Source organism: Lynx rufus, unplaced genomic scaffold (genome assembly GCF_022079265.1).
Source record: "Lynx rufus isolate CCGP_SWC_20201006 ecotype Redwood Valley unplaced genomic scaffold, mLynRuf1.p SCAF_4, whole genome shotgun sequence".
In the NCBI taxonomy this organism is placed as follows: Eukaryota; Metazoa; Chordata; class Mammalia; order Carnivora; family Felidae; genus Lynx; species Lynx rufus.
Genome location: NW_025814856.1, coordinates 4,279,630 through 4,302,009, shown reverse-complemented (window position 1 = coordinate 4,302,009; position 22,380 = coordinate 4,279,630). Strand labels below are relative to the sequence as shown.

The following is a 22,380-nucleotide window of genomic DNA, read 5'->3' as shown; positions in this document are numbered from 1 at the left end:
CCACGAACAAACACGGCAAGGACGTTTGGTGCTTTACCCCCTACACTGAAGTCACAGACAAGCACCCAGCTCTGGGGAAGTTTTGTCCAAGGTTTGCCCAAGTTTACTTCCCTTTCTTCATGCCCTCTGTGGCCAGGAAGGAGGGTGCCATCTGCTTATCCAGCCTCGGGATCTAAATCTACCAATAAGGCTCAGACTCCAAAAGCTTTAGGTAATTTTTTATATAAAACAAAATGGCCCTAGCCCAGCGGCAGGAAGAAAAGATCTGAAACACGAGTATGTACATCAACAGTGGAAGGCACAGCGGGTCCGTTCGGAAGGGGTGGGGGGTGGGGCAGCAGGTTACACGGGTCTCAGCTGAAGCCACGGGGGCAGAAATAAAGTGCGTAGGTCCTGGGGCGCCCCGTGGCCCAGAAGCAGCAGCCAACAGCCCCCTTCTTCCCGCCTGTGGCAGGGTTCAGTTGAGCGTGACGCGGAGGTAGGAGGTGGGCACGTAGCCCTCACCTCCCTGTTTCCGCCTGACCCGGGTCCAGCCGTCGCCTTTGTCCTCCTCCATGAGACTGAGGTCTTCACCCTCGGCCATGGAGATGGTGCCCTCACTGGACCCTGTCATGGAGTAGCAGTGGGCTCGGATGTGCTTCACGTGCTTTGAAACAGAACCGAGCCAACAACACCACCCCCTGCCCAACCCACCCCATCAGCTGCGACACACAAGCTGTCCTCACCTTCAAAGTGGTAGATGGCCACACAGTGACCTATGGGGGATGCTGGTTCCTCCTCAAAATCCTCATCAAATTCCGTGTAGATGGGGGCATCCTGACCCTCCTCTGAGAGGGGCTCTTCAGAGCTGGTTGGGGACAGCGAAGCGGGTAAGGATGGGCCTCCTGGGTCCTGGGGGCAGACCCACTCTGTCCCCCCCGCTCACCTCTCCTTGTTATCCTGTGATCTACTGTTGTTGCTGTTGCTGCTGTCTGGTGGGGCGCTGGCTGGGGGGTCTGGAGGCCGGGTGTGGCGGCCCAAGCTGTCTCCCCGATTGCTCAGGACTCGGCTCTCTGCCTCTGCCAGCCAAGCCTGAGAGGAGGGAGCCACGAAGTCAATCCCAGGGCAGGGCTCCTCCGGGGTCGGCCCACTCCGGGCCTGGAGGTTCCCTGAGATCACCCATGCACACCCAAGGCTGTGATGAGACACAGCTGGAGCACCCCCCCTCCCACCAACACCTCCCTGTCCCCCCCCCCCCAACCCCAGGAAGTGACTCAGCCAGGCCCGCTGGCCCCCACCCCTCCCCAGGGTCTTCCCTGACCTCATACTTCTGCACTTCCAATTTGAGCCGCTCGATGTTGTTCAGGGTTTCCGTGATCCGGGGCTCCAAGCTGGCAGGGTCCCCCATCTGGGGTGTCTTCTCATATACATCCTTCATTTTCTTCAGGGCTTCTCTAGGATGACACAGACAGGTCGGAAACAACAGTCCCATGGGACTCAACAAGCAAAAAAAAAAAAAAAACAAAAAAAACCACCAGAAACAAAACATGTGCTTTGCTTCAAGGAACAAATAGCAAGACAAGACAGTGGTTAAATCTCAAACGTTACTGCTTCACTGCCTGGGTTTGAATCCCAGTCTGGGCACATATCCTAGCGAGTCTGGACTAGGTTACTGAACCTCTGTCTCAGGATGCAAATATGGAACACTGGGGATGACGATACGTACAGCTCATGGGAGCTCAAGGCTATAAGAGTGCCTTTATTTATCCAAATACATACTGAGTACCTATCACATACCAGGCGCCGTTCCAGGCATCTGAAATAATAGCCCTAAACAAGCCCTAATCAGGGTCCTGCCTCTGCGCAGTCTCAGGAAAACGTGGGAATTCCAGTGGATCTACGTAAAGGGTTTGAGACGGGGTATGGCATAGGGTAAGCACTCCATACGTGCTAACTACGTTATCATTAGCCTCCCTCCGGTCCCTGTCTCCTCCAGGACTACATACACAGGCAGTAGTAGTAACAAGCATAGAGCTCTGGAGTATGGCAATCCTGGTTTCAACTTCTCCCCGGTCCTAATATGGGATCCATGTTACAGATGAGAACACTGAGGCACAGAGAGGTGGGCCAGCTGGAATTCAAGGCCGGTCTGTCTTGGCTCCAAAGCTGCCCCCTTAACCCCTCTACCATAAAAACCCAGGGACGACAAAGTTCCATATGGAACCCTACACCAATCAAAGTTTCTGTACAAGAGGCTCTGTGCAAACGGCAAAACAGAATTTGGCCGCCTGTCCACAGTGGCAAACGTCATTCCTATTATGTAAGGGGACTGGGAAGAGAATCTTGTTGCTTGGAAGAAGTGAGCAAAGATTTTCTTTTTTTCAATCTGGCAGATTTTCTATTGTTAATATTTCAAGCGTTTGAAGTATTAAATAGGTGACCATATGGTTTTTTTTTCTTTTAGCCAATTAATGTAGTAAATGAGACTAATAGACGTTTTTATATTGAACCATCTTTGCATTACTGGGATAACACCCAATTGATTATGACTCGTCTTTTAAGAAGGTCCATTTTTTTGGGCGCCTGGGTGGTTCAGCTGGCTAAGCGTCCTACTTCGGCTCGGGTCATGATCTCACGGATTGTGAATTCACGCCCCACGTTGGGCTCTGCGCTGACAGCCTGGAGCCTGCTTGGAATTCTCTCCGCCCCTTCCCTGCTCGTGAACTCGCACGTAGTTTCTCTCTCTCTCTTTAATAACACTTCAAAAAAAAAATTTTTTTTTTCCATTATGGTAAAATACACAGAACACAAAATTCCCCATTGGAACCATTTTGAAGCATCCAGTCCAGTTCCGTCGCATTAAATTACATCCACGCTGTGTGCAATCATTGCCATCACATGATACATCATTTTTAAAATACATCATTGGATTTGTTTGGCTGGGATTCTGCGTCTAAGATCATAAGTGAAATTTCAATTCCTTGAATTCTTGCTAACCGATATGGGAATGGATTCCACCAGCCTCCTAAAGGAGCTGGCAGCTTTCACTTTTTCTGTTTGCTGGAATGACTTAAGAGGGGAAGTAACGCTTTCCTTTTCAGTGTGGTAGGAATCACCTATAAAACCACCGAGGCCTGGGGTTTATTGGCAAGATCTTCGAACACCACTCCGGTACAGTTCACTTATTATTGTATTTCGGTCATTGCCTGCCTGCCCCCAACCTTACCTCTGGTCAACCTCCTTCTGTAGTTCACGGCTCCGTTCTTCAAGCTGTTGCTGAAGTCGCTTTCTTTGCTGCTCTGGGGGCAAGTGGCTGAAATCCTCTGTCACCACTGTCTGCAAGGTAGGAAGACACCGCGTTTGGGATCAGGAATGCTAAGCTTCCAGGCTCTTCTACATTGCTAAGACACACCAAGTCCACCTTCCTCCCCACCCAAGGTTCTTGGGGGGCAAGGCCATGCACAGAGCAAAGCAGGTCCGGGTCTGGCAACCGGAGGAGCGGGCCCAGCCGGCGGCAGGAAGCGAGCCCAGGGTCCCGCCACCCAGCTGCTGGGCCACCCAGCTGCTGGGCGGGCTGGGGCCGCCCCCTCCTCCTCCTCCTCCTCCTCCTCCCCCGAGGCCTCACTTACCCCACGGCTGCCTCGAAGGCTGCGGAAGGATGCTAGCCGCGGTTTGACCGACTTACTGATCTCACTCAGTATGGCCAAGGGGTCGAGGCCGGAGCGGGGGGATGGGGGTCCATTAGGCAATGCCGAGGGCAGGGGGCCCCCCAGGGGGGAGAAGGGTGGAGGGCGTGGCTACCGGCGGGGGCAGGGGAGGGGATTGGGTCAGGAGGGGTGGGAGGATGTAGAGAAGGAGGATGGACGATGGACGTAATAAAGAAAAGAGAAAAAACAAAATGGAGAAAAGAAAAGAAAAAAAAAAAAACAAAAAACGGTAAGAAAACCAGAACTCAAGATGCACAATCACACACAGAAAATGCATGCAAAGAGCAACATAAAAATCTGGGATGTGGTGGGGAGGACATTAGACTGTGAGCCAGAAGGCTGGACCCCTCCCTAACCCCCTATGTTGCACCACCGTTGAATCCCATATCCAGTACCTAAGAATGGGGCCGGGGGGTGGGAGGCAGGGAGGCCCAGGTTTCCGTGCACCCAGCTTTCTGGGCTCACAGTCTAGAAGGTAGAGGGAGATGCATGCAGGAATCAAGGTCTCAGACAGGTACGTGGCCACAGAGGTCAAAGGCAAGCTAAGAGAAGGATAGAAGTCACGATGGATCAGAAGGGTTACAGGTGGGGTTTAAGCTGGGAGAGTCTCATGTACAAATTGAAAAGGGGTATCAAATTATATGTCAAGAGGGATCAAAAGTATAAAACAGGGGTCATGAGATATAACCGTGGGGCCGGGGGACGGTGTCTGAAGATATAACCGTGGTGGGGGGTGTCTAAGTTATAAAACAGGAGTGTCCAGGTATGTGCTTGATATTAAAAGCCAAAAACCCCAAGAAAAAACAGCCTGAGGGTCACAGGCCTGGAGTCACATTGCCAGGATGGAGAGACTCCAGGGGAGTCCCCAGGGCCAGTGTCTCGAGCCCTCATCCAGCCCTGAACCCCAGAAGCAGGTCTTCTCCTAGCATCCTGAGAAGCAGCACACAGACACCACAGGCCCCCTCCCTGCACCCCACTCAGCCTTGGGGGACTCCCAGGCCAATCACCCGGCCGCCTCCCTTCCCTCCAGCCCGGGCCAGCAGCCAAGAGGAAAATTCCTGCCTGGGACTCAGCGTCCTGGCGGCTGGGGCTGACTCAGTGGGGGCCCCCCTGTCCCTACTCACATTCCCCGTCCCAAGGGCCCCGGCCCCCACCTTGTTCTTCTTGCTGAAGGGCCAGCGCTTGGCACGACTACGGCCCGGGCCTCGGAGCTCAGGCCGTCCATCAGAGGGGGTGCCCAGGCTGCTGTCCGAGGGCACGCGGTTCATGGGCTGGCTGAAGTCTTCGAATTCCACGTCACCCGGGCGGGCGAAGCCTGACTTGTGCAGCTCGATTAGGACCTGGGAGTCCTGTGGGGGGCGGTGGGGGGGGGGGCAGTCAGGGGCAAGACGAGATGCTCAGCCTTTGGGGTCCTCCTACTGCCCACCTGTCAGCCCCCTCGCCCGGGACCAGACACCCACATTCTTGGCATCTACGGCATCCGCAGCCACCTTCATGCCCTCTAGACACTTGGCAATGATGGGTACCACCTGCAGCTCGGCCTCTGACAGGAGCCCATACCCAGCCCCCAGGTGGGTGGCCCGACGCTCATCCATGTCCTGAAGCTTCTGCGGGGACAGAGACAGGGGCACTAACGAGGGGCCAGCAGCAGCGATCCAGCTCACAATCGTGACGGGGCTCCACCCTGGCCCAGCCCCGAGCCGTCTGGTGGGGGAGACACAGAATCAAACAGACCCCACCCCAGGGTGGTCATGGGAGGAGACATGGGACAGGGGAGATTTCAGAGAGGACTTTGAGGAGCTCCCGCCTTGCCAGGGGAGTCAGGAAAGGCTTCTCAAAGTGGGTGACCGTGCTCAAAAAGCAGACCTCGCACAGACACTGCCAGTCCCAGGGTTGGGACAAAGAGTAGACCAGAAGGCTGAAGAAGAAGAGGGGAAATGCGAGACCTTTCAGAGGGCAGGTTAGAGCTGGAGCTTAGAAGAACGGACAGAGCGTTCCAAAAGGAAAAGGAAGACGTCCCTGGCAGAAAGAACGGCTTGAGTAAAGACAGAGCTCGCGGACCCTGGTTGTTTTTCTAACCGCTTTTCAGCTGAGAGATCGGGACATTGCTGCTGAGGTTCCGACACGTGTGTAAGAGTCGATTCACTCTGGGGGGGTTTTCAGGAGGATGGGGCTGGGGGCCTGGGACACTCACGTCGAATATCTGGGGCATCTGGGAAAAATAGAAGTGGGCCTGGTCGCGGTTGAAGCGCTGTAGTTGGGCCGCGTACTCATTTTTGCTTTCTTCTGCCATGTGACTTCGAAGGTGGGCTTGTTGTTTGGCCTGAGGAGCATGGAGGTAGAAGTTGCTGCCAGGTCCTGGCCGCGTCCCGGCCAGACACCCCCCCCCCCCGCCTCCCGCCCCCATCTCCCCTCACCAAGCCCGTCCCAGACCCTGCAAGTACCTTCTCCACATCAGCCTTGGTGGCGTTGATATCCTGATCGAGTCGCTCAGCAGTCTGGGCTGCCTTTTCAGCCTCTCGACAGTCACGCTCAAATTTGCGCTTACTCTGTGTTGGGGGCAGAACCAGAAGGAGGTAGTAGGTTGAGGCAGCAAGGTTTCAGGGACTGGCGGAAAGTGACCCAGCAAACGGGGGATAAGGGGCACGGCAGAAGCCCCCAGGGGAGAGGGGCTGCAGGCCAGACAACGCAGACAGCTCCATGGATCAGTAACCCTCCCCTGGCCCTCGGGGACAGAGCCACCCTTCTCCACACCCACAGACTCACATTCTCCAGCTGTTTGAAGCCACTTTCCAGCTGCTGCTGGGCCCGACGGCCTTCCTGAAAGTGCTGTGCCAACAGAAGCGGTTAGGCTCACCTAGGTTGCAGTAAGCGGCCCCTGAGAAGACCCAGGGAGGGGGAATCGCTCACCATCTTCCTCTCGTGTTTCATCTCTTGTGAGTACTTGGCCAGCTCAAGACACACGCGGACGCTGAGGTTCTCGGCCACCAGCTCCCGCTGGCCCGCAAAGTCATTCACCTCCTGGAGAATCTGCACGAAGGACTGTTGCTGGCTGAACCTGGGGCAGGATGGGAGGGGGCAGCGAGCCAAAGTCAGGTCCCCCCCGGACCCACCTCCATACAGAAAAGGGAAAAAAAGCCCCAACACATTCCTCCCGTAAGCAACCTTAAATTCTGGTCCGTATCCCTTACCCCAAACCCTTCAGTGGGATACATGTTGGAACTCAGAATTGTTCAGGTTTAGAAAGGGGATATAATGCTGATGTCTTTTATGCATCACCCCAGTGGGGTCGGAGCAGCATCAAACACAGTATTTTTGCAGCCAGAGGCATTAATGTTCACACTAAGTGGGATAAAGACCAAGGACGTGATCAACATCAAGTCAGTTTAGGTCAGAGGTTGCTGCCAGACAAGTTACCCACACAATCTTGATTTCTGGAGCTTTTTGGATTCTGGACCTGGGGACCTGGGGTAAAGCGAAACGCTCCTATGACACTTACTATTGCCTAGGCACCGTTTCAATGCATTATCTCAGTTAATCTTCGCATGCGCCCTACAAGGTCACCATCATCATCCCCGTGTCACAGGTGAGGAGAACAGAGGCATAAAACAGAAGTCAATTGCCCAGACTCACTCATTTAGTAACTGTTAGAGCCTCTCTCTCACTTAATAGGAGAATAAAACGGAAAACTTGAGTCAGTTGCCCAAAGCAGGTGGGCTAGAAAAGAGTGGATTTAGGATTCTGACCCAGGTAACCTGGATGTTGCAACCATGCCCATCCCTCTAGGTGGGATCTGAAGCAAGAAGTAAGGGACTTGCTTGGGGTAGCCTAGTGAGGGAGAGGAAGTGAGACCCACACCCCCGGGGCCCCCAAATCTGGCCCTGCAATCCCTCTCCGTCCTTACTTGGATTCCGGGTCATCTTTGGCAGGTCTCTTGGGCAGGTATTTTTTCACCAGGCTCCTAACGGAGGGAGGCGGAAAGGCTGAGCCCCTGGCCCTCCAACAGCTCCCCCAAGCCCCAGGGCGGGTCCACCGTAAGGTCTCACCTCAGTTGCTTTGCATAAGCCTGCTCCACCTCGGTCCGCTCTTTCACGAACTTCACATATCTGTCCAACAGGTCCAGCCCCCACTGCGTGTGCCGCTCGAGCACCTCAAACTGATCCTGGAAGGAGGTGTGGGGATCCGGAACGAGACGTTGGGACCCCACTGCCGGCCGACCAGGCGCGGGAGAGGCCTGAAGGCTCTGGGCTCGGAGAAGGAGTGGCTTCCCGGCCCCGCCCCGGCGCGGCGCGGGGGGAGGCAGGAAACCGGCGGGAACCCCCTCCCCTTCCCGGGAAGGGCCAGGGAACAGGGGCGGGGCCCCAGCCGGACTACAGGGTCCCCGTCGCCTGACCGCCAAGAGGGGTGTGGAATGGGGCAGAGCCACTCCCCCCTGCCCTGGCTCCCCTAATCCCCCCCCTACAAGATTCCGGAAAATCCGGCCGGCCCGGCGTGAGTCAGGCCAGAGGGGCAGGGTTCCCTGCAGCTTGGGGGGCCCAAGAATGTCCAGGGGACAGGCCCCATGTTCCCCGGTTCGCCAAGCTTCCCGGGGTACCCTCCCGATATATGACTCCGTCTCCCCCACTGAGTCCACTGCACCTCCAAAAGAAACGCCACACCGAGTTGTGGGGGAAGGAATCTAGCTATCCCGCTGCACCCAGGAACCCAGGGATGCCACCGCCCCCATAAAAAGGAGGGGTCAGAGGTATGGGTTAGGATACGGGGGAATTTCTGGGGCTTCCAGAGTAGAGATTAGAGGTGGCCTGGGGGCAGCCCCTCCCTGTGCCTGGGGCAGGTTGGGGGAGGGGACTGCGAGGCGAGGCTCGGCCTCGTAGCCCCCTCCCTCCCCAGAGGGTCCCAAGCCCCTAGGTGTTGATTGGCGGCGCCGGAAGGGCGGTCAGAACTTCTAGGTCCCACGTGGGGTTGAAAGTGGCCAGAGGGTCCCCTCCCCCGCCCGAGCGGGACAGGCGGGCGGCGGGCAGGGACCCAGGGGCCGTAAGATAAGCCGCCGGCCCAGCCAGGGTGCTCAAAATAGGTGACCTCGCCCGGCCGCCCCGGCCTTGTCCTAGGACTTCTGGCCTCCTCATTCCAAACCCCGCGCTCAGTTTCCCCACTCCGCTCCTGCACGGTCGCCCTCCGCCCCGGGCGTCCAGAAACGCCCTGGGAAACTCCGAGAGAGGGCGGAAAGCTGGGACTCCAGGGGTCGCTGAAGGGGAGAGCTCCGAGCCCCCGCTAAGGTGTTGCAGGAGCAAAGAGGGAGGGGGTCTGGACTCCAGAAAGAGAGGAACGTGGGGCAGGGCCGATCGGACTCACCCACAACTCGGTGCCCCAATCCATGCTGCTCCCGCCGAAGCCGCCGCCGCGCCCGGTCCCCGCCGCCCGCCGCCGGGAGACTCAGCTCGGGGCGGCGCGCCCGGCCCCGCCCGCCAGGGCCCGCCCACTCCAGGCTCGGCCCCGCCCCCGCGGGCCCTGCCACGCCCCCATCTGCGCGGAGCCCCTGAACTGCGCCCTGAAGGCGGGACCCCCAAGGAGGCGGGGCCCAACGGACGCCCCGCCCCTTCTTAAAGGAAAGTTGCCACCCGATGCCACTGGGCCGACCCCTTAAAGGACCCCCACCCATTTTCCAAATCCGGCCCCTCTGATCCTCTCCACCCCTGCCCTTCCTGGGGCTGTTCTTTTCTCTTTTCCTTCAACCAACCATTCCTTAAAGGGCCAAGACATTAAAACCCCAACCCGACAGGTCCTTCCCCCACCCCTTCTGTGGAAGAACCTGAGGTCACCCCGCTCTTGTGGGCCGGCCGGGCTCCAGACATCTCTGCTCGTCCCACTAATGGTCTGGTTCTCTCCGGCCACAGGGCGGATGGGAGGACTTCGATCCGGCCCAGAACGCGTCTCCGCCAAGGCCCGGTCCATTAGCGCCCCCACCGCATCCTGCCTTCCCCCTCCTCCCGAAGTCTGCGCCGGGAAACTGAGGACGGGCCGTCCTTGGGGCACCGGGCCCAGGTCTTTCCTCGGCCCTCATCCAGTTCGCGCTTCCACCTGCCCATTTTCCAGTCGCATCCATTAAGACCCAATCAGGCTTCCTAGTCTGTACTGACCCTGGTTCCGACTCCACCTCTCCCTCCAGAAACTCGGGCCCCTGGGGGCTGGAAGTCTGTCACCTCTTTCATAAAAGTCTGTTCGCACCTCATTAATCTCTTTAAGGCACTGGGATGAAAGGAGAGAGAATCCTGCAGCTCCCACCCTCCTGTCTCCAGCCTTTGGTGCTTAGTGTCTACAGAGGTGACAGACGCCCCAGAGCCCCCAGGCACAAGTTAGGCTCTAAGCTCCCAGATTCCCAGTACACACACCGGGGAGCCCAGGAGGATAGCCCCAGGAGCCCACACTGGCACAGATGGCCCTGTGGGGACCTGGCCCCACCTGCTGGTGGCTTCTGAGCTAGAAAACCTCAAGTTGCGAAGTGGGCTGTGCTCCAGGGGCTGGGGGACCAGATGAATCAGTGGCTCAGCCTGGTATTAGAGTCTCAAATTCAAATTGGAATTGGGATTCATTCCAGGTCGGCACCACAGTTGGGATGGGACCTCAGACTGGGGTCAGAAGCTTCGCCGAGGGGTCAGCAACCCAGTAGGGGGTCTGGGACTCAAACTAGGGTCCAGAGGTCAGGCCTAGTCTGGGGTCAGTGCTCCAAGTGGAGGGCTCAACCAGAGATTAAGGCTCAGTGTAGGCTGAGGGTCAGAAGGGAGTGGGGAAGTCTGGGTTTCAGGCTGATGTCGGGGCTCAGCTGCAGGTAGGGGGACTCAGCCGAGGGTTGGTGTTCAGTCCATTGACAAGTTCAGCCTGGCATCTGTGCGTGGGTTTCTAGTTGCCTCGCTCGAGGGAGGGAGGCTCCGCCTAAGGCTGGGATTCAGCCCAGGGTCATAGGTCATCCTAGGGCCAAGATTTAGCCTGGGGCTAGGTTTAGGCCTCCTAGGATCAGGAAGATTAGAACCGGACAGGCCTCGGCAGATGCGTGTGTTTACCAAAAATCTGTGCTCTGGCTAGGAGCCACTTCCCCGGGGTGAAAAGGGGAAGTCCGTCCTTGGGGATATTGGGATATGTAGTTTATTGAATGCCCTGTTGCGCTGTCTGCTCTCACTGCATTCTGGGTAACGTAGTCCTGGACAGACGTTCAGTTGGGCGTGGATGAAGGCGTTCCGCTTCAAGGGCGGGATATCAGATCCATCACAATTGGTTAGGTGGACTGTTTGTCAAATCACATCGGGACAATCTTTCTAATGATTGGTGAGAGCGGAGATGGGGGTTAATCATTATCAGCACCCCATTCGGAGCCGTTGTTGTCTGTTTGGTGTCGTGCGGGGGTGGGGATGCGGATTTTCTAGGAAAGAGTCGCTGATTGGCTGGGCGGGCTGGAAATGCCGGAAGGTCGGCCCTCACCGCGTGGCGATTGGCTCACCCGTTGGCGGTGGGGGCGTCAGAGGCGGTATCAGGGGAGGTGGTGGCTCTAGAGATGGCAGTGAGCGAGAGGAGGGGGCTCGCCCGCCGGAGCCCCCCGGAGTGGGGGCAGCTGCTACTTCTGCTGCTGCTCTTGGGTGGCTGTTCTGGGCGCATCCACCGACTGGCGCTGACGGTGAGTCCCGCCGCGCGGCGGACTGGGGCGGGGGGCGCAGTGTTGTCTCGAAGAAGCCCCTGGTTTGGAGTGGTCTCGTCCTACCTCCCCCTCGTCTTACGTGGGATGGAGCGGTCCGGCGCCCCCCGCCTCCAGGCCCGGAGTGGTCTCGTCCGAGGAGTCCCTTCAGTCCTTTGGTGGCGCAGCCTGGCTGGCAGTGTTAGGACTGTGCCCCGCCCGTTGGGGGGGTGGGTCTTCAGCTCCAGGGAACACCCCACCCCCTCCCGCCCGCCCCTTAGTCCTCTAAATTCTTGAGATTGCTCTGGGGGCGCTGGCACCTTTGGCGCCGCCCAGGGGAGTCCCTGGGGTTTCTAGGATTGGGTTCTCTGGGCACTCACTGGGATCCTGGGGACTCATTTGGAATCTACAAACTGGGAGGTCAGAGCTCGGCGCACCAAGATAAATAACTCTGCTCTTGGGGTGGTGTTCACCAAGTGCGGAGACTCGCAAATGCCCCAGGCTTTCTTTTGCTGGACTCTCAGAATGGTGGCTGGAGGATGTGGGGCTACCCTGTTCCTCCCCGGGGGATTGGTCTGGGGACATGGCCTCCGGGAAGGCCCTCTCAGCCTCTCCCATTACTCTTTGGACCTGTCCTCAATCTAGGGGTACCAGGAGGGGGCCGAGCTCTTAGGGGGACCTCGCGCCAGAGCCGTGGGGCTGAGTTGGAAAGAAGCCTGAGCTGCCGCTGCCTCTTCCTCCTTGGTCTCCGGCAGGGGGAGAAGCGAGCAGACATCCAGCTGAATAGCTTCGGCTTCTACACCAATGGCTCCCTGGAGGTGGACCTGAGCCTCCTGCGTCTGGGCCTCCAGGAGACAGAAGAGAAGGCCCCGCTGGTGAGGGGCTTTGAGGAGTTTGCTGGAGCAGGGCGAAGAGCACAAGTTTCCAAGCCCCCTGTCCTCAGTTTGTAGCTCTGCCCCTCATCCGTGTGATCTTGGGCAAGTGCATTGGCCCCTCTGAGGCTCCTCATCTGTAACATGGGAAAAACAAAATCTCTTGCCATGTATGCTAGACCCTGAGCTTGGGTTGGTGGAGGGAGGGCATTATTACATCAACATTTTAATTGGGTGAAAACAGGATGGGCTAGGTCCAGGGGACCAGCGAGGGTCTCCCTAGGGAAGTGACATGCACGTAGAGTGGCTCGAGATGGTTAGGAGTTTAAAGAGTATGAGAAGCCAGGGGCAGGATGGTGTGTTGGAAAATTCCATGAGTGAATGTGGGACCTAGTACATAGTGGGTGTTCAGTAAATTTGAGGTTACATTTCTATTGCTACTAAAGGAGGTGCCTTGGCGAGGTCTCTGCGCAATCCCTCATTTTGTCCCTTTTTCTTTCCACCTGCCAGGTGGGGTTCAGTCTGACTCGGGTTCGATCTGGCAGTGTTCGATCCTACTCAGTGAGTGGAGGGGGAGGTAGGGAGGGGGTGTGGAGGGCCTGGGATGTCTGTCCTTTACATCTGGAGCCCAGAGGCCCTCCTTCTTTCCCAGAGAGGGGAGCAAGAAGTGACCCTCCCTTGCAGGGTACACGGGGAGGAGGCAGGGTGGGGGTGGGTTAGTGGGAGTTGGTAACCAAGGTGCCCTCTTACCCACTCCCCAGACCCGGGACCCCCACGACTGTCCTCTCTGGAAAAACAGTAGCAACCTCCTGGTTCTCTTCCTCATCAACACCAAGGATCTGCGGTAAGTTCATGGGCCAGGGGCTGCATCGTTTGTGTTTCCCTGGGTGTGATACCCACGTGAGCTGATCAGGTGCAATGAGAAGCCAGCCGGAAAGAACCTCCGTGCTCTTAGGAAGAAAGCCACATGCTTTTCAATTTTGCCTTCCAGCCTTCTGGTTACGGGAAGGAGGGAGAGGGGCAGGGTACCCAGAGAGTGTTGGGGTCTCAGGGCAGAAGACACGGACACAGAGGAGTGTTGTGAGAATTGACAGCAATAGTTAATGCTTGTTGAATGCTTCCTGTGTGCCAGGCAGCATCCTGCAAGCTTTTACAGGTGTGAACTCATCGATTCTTTATACTGTTATTATCCCCATTCTAAAGAAGAGGAAACTGAGGCCCAAGAACTGGGATTTGGACCCAGGCAGCCTGGCACCAGAGTCCCACAATACCATGTAGCCTGTCTGTAGACACATTTTCATTTAAAACAATGCGCTGAAGTAGAATGAGTAAGTCACTGTCACGGGAAGTGACAGTCACAGGTGCAGGCAGTTCATAGATGTGGCAGTCGGCTTGATGGGTGGTGGCCAGTGCTGGAATTGTGTGACCACTGATTCAGCCTGGTGCCGCCCTCAGAAAGGAGATCCCAAGGGCCCAAGGGGCCATTGAGTTCCTCTGCACCGGTCATGCACATGACCCAAGCCTTCAGCCTCACCCTCACGGTCCCCACCCTCACCCCAGGGTCCAGGTGAGGAAGTATGGAGAGCAGAAGAAGCTGTTCATCTCTCCTGGGCTCCTCCCCGAAGCACCTTCTGAACCAGGGCCCTCAAGTCCAGTGCACACAGTCACCCCTAATGTGGACAGCGGTGAGTGAGGCTGGCCATGTGAGCGGGGAGAGTGTAGATGGCTAGGGCTGTTCTGGGCCGCCTCCCGTTTTTCTGCTGTCCATTTGTCCATCCATCTCTAAACTCATTCACTTGTCCCCTACAGGGGCCACCACTACGCTTGACAAGGCCAAGTCGAAACCCACAGTGTCCCAGGGAGATCAGCAGGTTCGGGGAAGGTCTCTTCAGGGGCATATGGCGACCCAGGCCGGGGGCCAGCTAATGCTCCATGCAGCACTCTGTCCCCTCAGGGCCCCGGTGGGAAGGACAAGGAACTGATCCTGGGTCTCGGGCATCTCAACAACTCCTACAACTTCAGCGTGAGTGTCTGTGAGCGCCTGCGGCCCCACCTCCTCCCAGAGTGGGGACTCCCAGGCTGAGGCCTCCACTCCCCCTGTCTGCCCCCCACCCCCCAGTTCCACGTCGTGATAGGCTCTCAGGCGGAGGAAGGCCAGTACAACCTCAATTTCCACAACTGTTACAACTCCAGGCCGGGCCAGGAGCAGCCGTTTGACATCACGGTGAGCAGATGCAGGGCGGCTTTGCCACATCCTCCCTGAGGCCGTGCTGTGGACCGGTAGACCTATGTACCCACCTGGGAGATGGGAAGACCGAGGCACGGAGAGGGGGAGCTTGAGAGTGGGAGAGTGAGACTCACACTCATGGCTCTGCACGTCCAGAGCTGGTATGCCATCCCCACCGCTGCCCCCTCCCCAGGTCATGATCCGGGAGAAGAACCCTGAGGGCTTCCTGTCAGCGGCAGAAATTCCCCTTTTCAAGCTGTATATGGTCATGTCTGCCTGCTTCCTGGCTGCTGGCATCTTCTGGGTGTCCCTTCTCTGCAGGAACACGTAATGCCTGGTTGGGGGGGGGGGTCCCCCACCTCCTCTCTTCATACCCTCCCATCCCTGCCCCTAACTAGTGCCCTCCACCTCCTTCTGTCCGTGACCTTCCCCACCCCCCACCAGGTACAACGTCTTCAAGATTCATTGGCTGATGGCAGCCCTGGCTTTCACCAAGAGCATCTCCCTCCTTTTCCACAGTGTGAGAGCTTGGGCCCAGAGCAGAAGGGGGTGGGCTGGGGTCTCTGGGTCCCGGAAGAAGCCCAAGCAGCCCACTCCCCAAATCTGTGCAGACCCTGGGCTTGGGAGTTCATTTGTCCTACTGTCCACATGTCCAGCCATTTTTGCACTGTGGCCTCCAGCTGTCTGCCTGTCCTTCTGTCTGGCTGTGGCTGTCCACTGGCCCAGCTCTGACTCTCCCCCTGCCTGATTGTCTCACTATCTCATTGTCCGTCCATCCAGCTGTGACTTCCCTGCCTTTGTCACGGCTGTGACTGCCCATCCGTCATCCCAGCCGTCCACCCCTATGTTGTCACGGCCTTTTCTGAGTCCACCTGCCATCCTGGTCATAACCGTCAGCTCTGTCCACTTTCTGACCACCATGCAACAGTGATCGTCCATGTTCCTAAGCCATCGCTAGCCTCCCAGTTGTCACTGTCCACCCACCCATCCGTCCATCTGTCTGACTGTCCATCCGTCCACCTCCAGATCAACTATTACTTCATCAACAGCCAGGGTCACCCCCTCGAAGGCCTCGCTGTCATGCACTACATCACACACCTGTGAGTGCCCTTCTCTGCGGCAGGTTGGGGGGTGGGCTGGGGAGGGTCGGGCACCCCCTCTTACCACACACACTCCCCAGGCTGAAGGGCGCTCTCCTCTTCATCACCATCGCCTTGATCGGCTCTGGCTGGGCCTTTGTCAAGTACGTCCTGTCAGACAAGGAAAAGAAAATCTTTGGGATCGTGATTCCCCTGCAGGTGCACAGGAGGCCCCAGGCCGGTGGGTGGGGATGGGGCCAGGCACACCTTGGCCCTTGGGGCACACCTACCCAGCCTACACCGCCCCCAGGTCCTGGCCAACGTGGCCTACATCGTCATTGAGTCCCGTGAGGAGGGCGCCAGCGACTACAGGCTCTGGAAGGAGACCCTCTTCCTGGTGGACCTCATCTGCTGTGGCGCCATTCTCTTCCCTGTGGTCTGGTGAGGATCCGACACGTGACCCCCGCTGGAGGCTGAGGACCCCCTGCCCAGGCCACCACAAACATGGCCAGAGGTAGTGCTGACAGCTTCCTGTGTCCCCTGTCCCATTCCAGGTCTATCCGGCATCTCCAGGATGCATCGGGCACTGATGGAAAGGGTGAGGCCCTGGTCCCAGGACCTCCTGGGCCCCCAGCCCCTGTCCCGCTCCAGGACCCTCTTTCTGCTCCCTGGATGTCCCTTCCCTCCCTGCCGCCACTGCCTTCCTGCCTCTCTACCTTGCTTCCCGTCCAGCGCTCCCCACCCCAGACATCCCCCTCCAGGTTTCCTGCCCCTTGGCCCCTCCCCAAGATGTTCTCCCAGCCCCCAGACCTCCTCCACACCTCTCCCTTTCCCCATGCCCCCAGCCTCCTTCCCCTAACCCCCCTCTCTGTGTACACCCTCAGTGGCAGTGAACCTGGCCAAGCTGAAGCTGTTTCGGCATTACTATGTCATGGTAGGAGCCCCATTCTCACTCGGCGGAGTTTTGTGGTCTTCGGGGGGGATTTTTTTTTTTTCCGGGGGTTACAACCAGCCCATTGGCATGCCCACTCTAACCCCTCCGTCTGCCATCAGCCAGCCATCACTCAGCCCCAACGCCCTGCCCTCTGTCTCTGTCCCGGCAGATCATCTGTTACGTCTATTTCACGAGGATCATCGCCATCTTGCTGCGGGTGGCTGTGCCCTTCCGGTGGCAGTGGCTGTACCAGGTGCGCACGGGGGCCATAGGCAGATGGGAGGGTGGGCCAGACAGCTTTGGGGGCGCGGGTGCAGGGGGCGTGCCTGACACTCCTCCTGCCCTTGCCCCGCAGCTCTTGGTGGAAGGCTCCACTCTGGCCTTCTTCGTGCTCACTGGCTACAAGTTCCAGCCTGCAGGCAACAACCCATACCTGCAGCTGCCCCAGGAGGACGAGGAGGACGTGCAAATGGAGCAACTGTGAGCCCTGGGCCTCAGGGGCTGGTGGGGGGCACGGGCACAGGAGTCCTGGAGGCAGGGTGGGCGGGGCCAGCGCCCGGGGGGTGGGGCCGGGGAGCTCTAGGAGTGGATTTGAGGGCCATCGGGGGCGGGGCCTAGTCCCCCTCAACTCCTGAGCCGCCTCCTGGTTATCTGCCTCTAGAATGACCAATTCTGGGTTCCGGGAAGGCCTGTCCAAAGTCAACAAAACAGCCAGCGGGCGGGAGCTATTGTGATCATCCCGGCATCTGGGACCAGTCCTCCGTCCCCCGCCTGCTCCCACCCGCTCCACACACACATTCCTCACTCCTGCGGGCTCCCAAAGTGCCAGGAGCAGGAGGAGGAGGGCGCCCGGGGCGCATGCTGCGCCTAGCTCCCTGAGCCTTGAGTCCCCAGAGCCCATTCAGAAGAGAGCCCCCCTCTTCCCCCAAGTATTGGGCAATCCTGTCCCCGCCCTGGAGCCATCTGCTGCTTGCAGTTGCACAATAATGACCGATCTGTTTTGCTAGCCTGGTTTCTTGCTTTTCTGGGTGTTGAGGTCTAACACGGAGGTTGTGCTTACAGTTGAGAAACCTGTATTCATGGGGGTTGGGGGAGGTTTCAGTCTCCGTTGCCCTCCACATTCAGTAAATGTCATTCGAGCAACTGCTACACGTCAGGCCCTGAACCCGGTGCTGAGGACAGAGCAGTGACCCAGGCTCGACCCTCAAGGGGCTCACGGTTGGGGGAAGGGGCCAGGCAGGGATAAGGATGAGACCATCACAGGGCCCTGACCCAGCCTGGGAAGCTGGGGGGAGGTGATCAGAGAAGCAGGGGAAGGACGGCGTGTACAGAGGCTGGAGGTCAGGAAAACTTGCTGGTTGGTAGGCCCACAAGTAGTGGGCACTGAAGTGTCTAACTGTGGCTAACGCTGAACACCACACCCTCTTCGAAGGCTTCCATTGACCCTGACTCCTATTAAGCCTGTGAGACACAGACAGGCTAAGTAGCTTGCCCAGGGTCACACAGCTGACGAGTTGAGAGACTTGGGGCTCAAAACACTAGCAGTCTGGTTTCAGGGCTGCACTTTACCACGGACCACACTGCCCTTCGGCACCTAGACTCCCTGCGACCAAACCTCCGGCCTCCCCCAACCCACCGCGCCCTTTGTTGTGTGCCCCTGGGTAGGTGGTTTTGCCTCTTGTGTCCTAACATGTAAACTGAGGTCCCCATGAGGCCACTGAGTATCACACATGTGATAATGGTGTGAGTGGCTCAGCACAGCCTAACCTTTTGTGGGCTGCCCTGAACCTTGAAGAGGGACCTCAGATTAGCACTGCACCTGTGCACCCACGTGGGCAGCTCCAGAGATGTCATTGTCTCCCCTGTCCCAAACCCCCTTTCAGCCAGAGTGCCCACAGCCCCTTTTGGAGCTCAGCAGACAATTCTCAGTGGGGGCCACAGGCATGGGATGACAGGTAGAGAATCGGGCAGGGGTCAAGGCTTCCTGCAAACAGAAACAAGTATAACGGGGCCCAGATGAATAAATAGCCCAGCCAGACAAGGAAGTGAGGAGGCATTGGAGACTGAGCAAGTTATGTGAGCAAGCGGAGAAGCCCAGAATAGCCTGCCAGTCCCCCTGCAGGGCTGGCTGAGGCCGAGAGGGGGGGCAGGGAGGGTGGGGGAGCAGCTGGCAGAAGCCTCAAGACGACAGTTGGACTTCGTGCTGATGCCTGTGGGAGCCAAGAAGGTTACAGCAGGGAAGGACGTGACCATCGAAGTCGGTGCTTTACTCCATGTGCGTGCAGGGGTGCGCAGAATCAAGGCTCCCAAAGAAGTCCCCGTCCTGATCCCCAGAACCTGCGAGGATGTCACATGAAGCGGCAAAGGGCACTTTGCAGATGTGACTGAGATAGGAGGTGATCCTGGATGACCCAATGTCATCACCAGGGTCCTTATGAGAGGGAGGCATCAGGGTCCCAGTCAGACAAGGAGAGCCACAAGGAAACACGTATAAGGGATGTGCTGTGAGGTTTAGCTGGCCCCGAGCCAAGGGGTGCAATGGGCTCTAGAAGCCCAAAAGGGCAGGAAGTGGATTCCCAGTTCCCCCCGTTGGAGCCTCCCTAAGGAACACAGCCCTGCCCACACCTTGATTTCAGACTTCAGCCCTCCAGCCCTGTAAGATAATACGTAGGTATTATTTTAAGCCACCAAGTGTGTGGTCATTTGTTACAACAGCAGTCAGAGACTCCTACAGCTTAGGAGCCTGAAGCCTGGACCCCAGCTGCCTGGGTTCAAATCCCAGCTCCTCCCACCTAGAGGATCTTGGGCAAGTGTTCAAAGCCCTCAGTCTCTTGGTCTGCAAACCAGGGATGCAGAAGAAACAAGTTTCATGAAATAAAGTGCTGCGTCTGAGTCTCATGGAGACCAACTCACTAGCGTGCATTCACGTATTCTACACCATAATTTTGCAGGGTCACAAAGCTGTGTTTTTGCACAAAGTCCCCCATTGCTGTAGAGTAGATGAGCTGAAAGGAGTGATTCTGCAGCAGGGAGGCCACAGACCACAGGGGTGCAGACAACAGACAGATGGACTGGGACAGTGAGTGCAGGGGAGAGGGAGGACGATGGGGGACAGCTTGGAGGACGGGCAGGGCTGTCAATGAAACAAGGTGAGGAAGAGAAGCAGGTGTTGGAAACAATAAACATACAGTCCATGTGCAGTGGGGCCTCACCACGTGCGGGGCACCAGGATGAGCCTCTGCCCGCCCCATGCCACTGGCTTGTCACCCAATGCTCAGAGGGACATTCATTGGCTGTGAATGTCCAGCCTGCCCCTGCACCCTCCAGGGTGGGGGTCCCTGATGCTCAGGCCTCTCCTGAGCTTGAGTCAGGGGAGCGGGGGAAGCAGCCATGGGGCAGATCAAATCCAGCCGGGCCAAGTTTACCTTCTAGTTAATGAGTAATGAGTAGGGGGAGAAGGGGAGGCCTGGGCTGCATGGTGGGGGAGGTGCCCAGGCCATGGGTCCTGGAGGGAAAATCTCAGAAAGCAGTGTAGCAAGGACCCCATCCTGGAAGTGGGGGGCCAGGAAGGGAGGGGCAATCCCAGGCCTGGCACCGACTCAAGGGTGAGGGTGGGGGGTGCAGCAGGGAAATCGCTGCACTCAAGGGGGTGGGGGGGAGAGGGGTGCCTGGGCTCCCCCCACCCAGAAATCCTCCCCTTTCCTTCCCCTTCTTCTCCTTCCTCCAGCTGGGTTGCCAGACGAAACTCAGGACACCAGTTCAACTGGAATCGGGGACACATAGCCAATACTGTGTTAGGGTTAAGTGCCTTCCAGAGACCCCACTTAGCCTCAACCCAGGCAGCCTGGCTCTCCGGCTGTCCAACCTGGAATGTTGGGCAGGGCAAGCCAGCTAAATGGAATCCCATCCTCCAGGCCTCCTCCTCTCTCTCCCCTGCTGGCTTATCTTGCCTGCCATCCCTCTCCCACACTTCTGGGCACAAATGCACATTCCCCAGGATGAAGCTTCCAAGAATCCCTTCCTTCTCCCAGGTCCACCTCTGCTTCTGCCTTCACCCCTCTGGTCACTTCCTGGAGGTCGGGGCCAGGACCCTCCGCAGACCTCCACCACCATAGGCGTGAACCTTCCCTCCAAGCCCAGCGCTCTGAAGCATCTCAGCACCTTTGTCAAAACAGCAGGAACTATCATCAATCCCATTGTTCAGATGGATTAACTGAGGCTCTCAGAAAGCCAGAACCAAGCCTTGCTGGGAGACACAGGCCAGCAGGAATACCTTCCCAAGACAGTCAAAGCAGAAACCCTGAATGTTTAGGGCTATAATGCAACCAGGAAATGGGGTGGGGGAGGAAAATGGGAGTAATTGAGATTTGGGGGATCCTAGGAGGTACCCCAACCCCTGTTTCAGAAGTTGAATCTCAGTTCTGGATAGTAAGCAGGTGCTTGCACCCTCCCTCTCCCAAAGAAGGGGTGACGCAATCAAAGCAGACAGGGTCCAGGTTTGTTCTGTGTCTGCACACCTCCCCCAACTCCAGGCATGCAGCCTAGGCCAGGAAAGGCACATGGATTACAGGAAATCAGAGCTGGGTTCCCCATTAACCCCTTCCTTGGGACTTTGGAAACCAGGCCTTCAGAGATCAGGATCCCCCACCCACATACCTGTTGCTTCCTGTGCCCTGGACTTCACACACCCCTTCCCCCAGATGCACAACCTTGCTGGGAATCCAACAGGCACACATCAAATGACACTGAGGCAAAAACGCAAAGCTTTGCCAACATGCTGTCGTGGTGAGACAGTGGGGAAATCCAGCAACTTCCTGCAAGGCCAGCAAGTATGTAAATCAATACAATCACGGAGGGAAATACAGCCATATCTTGCGGGATTATTAATGCAAGTAGCTCTTGGTCCAGGGTCATGTCCTTTCATGGCAATGACAACTGTGACGTGAGTGCTATTACAACCTCATCTCACGGGGGAAACTGAGGCTCAGCGTGGCTATTAATCAAGCGCCAAAGTATACCTCTAAGTGTCAGAGCTGGAAAGTGATGCAGGTCAAGACCACTCACTGTATCCAGGGAAGTCTGTCCACGCGGAAGAGGCTGGTCGCTTTCACACAATGTAAAAGGAGGCAGTTGCCTCTAACAACAAGGAAGCTCTCTGGGCACTGATATTAAACGATCTCTGAGGGATACTGTTTACGAAAAAGGCAAGGCGTAACCCAGGGAGACCAGGAAGAATAGCAGGCAGAGAAGACTGGTAATTTGTTTTTAAAACTTGCGAGCATTCAAAATGCATATCTCTGGAAGGAAACAAGGGATTGGGTTTCACTGTGGCATCTGAGACCTGAATGGTTCAGAACGGGAACAGAAGGCAAATTGCCTTTGCCCTGTACATCTACGTGGACCCTTTAGGTGTTGAACCATATGAAGATATTAGCTATTCATAAAAAATTAAATACAGATGGCATAATAGTAATTAAGAATATTAATGATAATATTGTAACGTTAAGACAGAATAAAAAAAGCTAGCAATGGGAAATTGCCTCACTGATGAGGAAAGTTTTTCTTTTTAACAATTATAGTCTCTCAGGCATCCTGACAAGGGTACATGAAGGGAGCTCCAAGTTCCACTTATATTAAAATATATGCTCACTGAGAGAGTGAACTTCTACACATACAGCAAAGCCCAGCTGAAATGTCCCCTCCTCTGAGAATTTTTACCTGACCCTCTACAAAGCAGGGTTCTTCTCCACTGGGAAGACACACCGTGGGGCCGGGAGTGTCTGTGCTGGACCCCAGCATAGAAGAGGGACTCCAGCCACCAGCATAGAGATAGACCCATAGGAAGGCACTGGTTAACAAACGCATGGCCAGAAACTGACTGGGCGCCAGGCCCAGATACCTGGGGTGGGGAGCTCTCTG

General features: G+C 57.0%; 2 protein-coding genes and 1 long non-coding RNA gene across 5 annotated transcripts; 1 reads left to right on the top strand and 2 right to left on the bottom strand.

Annotated features, from left to right (window-relative positions):
• Positions 1-362: 362 nt before the first annotated feature.
• Positions 363-9,118, bottom strand: TRIP10 (thyroid hormone receptor interactor 10). 2 transcript variants are annotated; one of them, XM_047096930.1, is made up of 15 exons: positions 9,039-9,118; positions 7,733-7,848; positions 7,591-7,647; positions 6,597-6,744; positions 6,453-6,515; positions 6,131-6,235; positions 5,881-6,009; positions 5,147-5,293; positions 4,841-5,035; positions 3,609-3,776; positions 3,206-3,315; positions 1,301-1,433; positions 926-1,071; positions 726-847; positions 363-606 (listed from the first exon to the last, which is right to left on the bottom strand). In XM_047096930.1, exons 1-15 carry the CDS (start codon positions 9,060-9,062, stop codon positions 458-460), a joined length of 1,812 nt encoding a protein of 603 aa, XP_046952886.1. In that variant the 5' UTR covers positions 9,063-9,118; the 3' UTR covers positions 363-457. The 2 variants fall into 2 exon arrangements, with proteins under 2 accessions (XP_046952886.1, XP_046952885.1); XM_047096929.1 differs by lacking the exon at positions 3,609-3,776.
• Positions 9,119-10,810: 1,692 nt separating this feature from the next.
• On the bottom strand, positions 10,811-21,206 carry LOC124523912 (uncharacterized). The gene is made up of 3 exons (XR_006965133.1): positions 21,118-21,206; positions 15,613-15,698; positions 10,811-12,358 (listed from the first exon to the last, which is right to left on the bottom strand). It is a non-coding gene; the product is annotated as an uncharacterized LOC124523912 (long non-coding RNA).
• Positions 11,233-17,293, top strand: GPR108 (G protein-coupled receptor 108). 2 transcript variants are annotated; one of them, XM_047095845.1, is made up of 18 exons: positions 11,233-11,352; positions 12,105-12,224; positions 12,732-12,782; positions 12,983-13,065; positions 13,782-13,906; positions 14,031-14,092; positions 14,176-14,244; positions 14,341-14,445; positions 14,642-14,775; positions 14,893-14,968; positions 15,475-15,548; positions 15,629-15,746; positions 15,838-15,968; positions 16,082-16,125; positions 16,412-16,461; positions 16,631-16,714; positions 16,817-16,941; positions 17,123-17,293. In XM_047095845.1, exons 1-18 carry the CDS (start codon positions 11,233-11,235, stop codon positions 17,193-17,195), a joined length of 1,644 nt encoding a protein of 547 aa, XP_046951801.1. In that variant the 3' UTR covers positions 17,196-17,293. The 2 variants fall into 2 exon arrangements, with proteins under 2 accessions (XP_046951801.1, XP_046951802.1); XM_047095846.1 differs by lacking the exons at positions 11,233-11,352; positions 12,105-12,224; positions 12,732-12,782 and having other exon boundaries at positions 14,160-14,244.
• Positions 21,207-22,380: the final 1,174 nt, after the last annotated feature.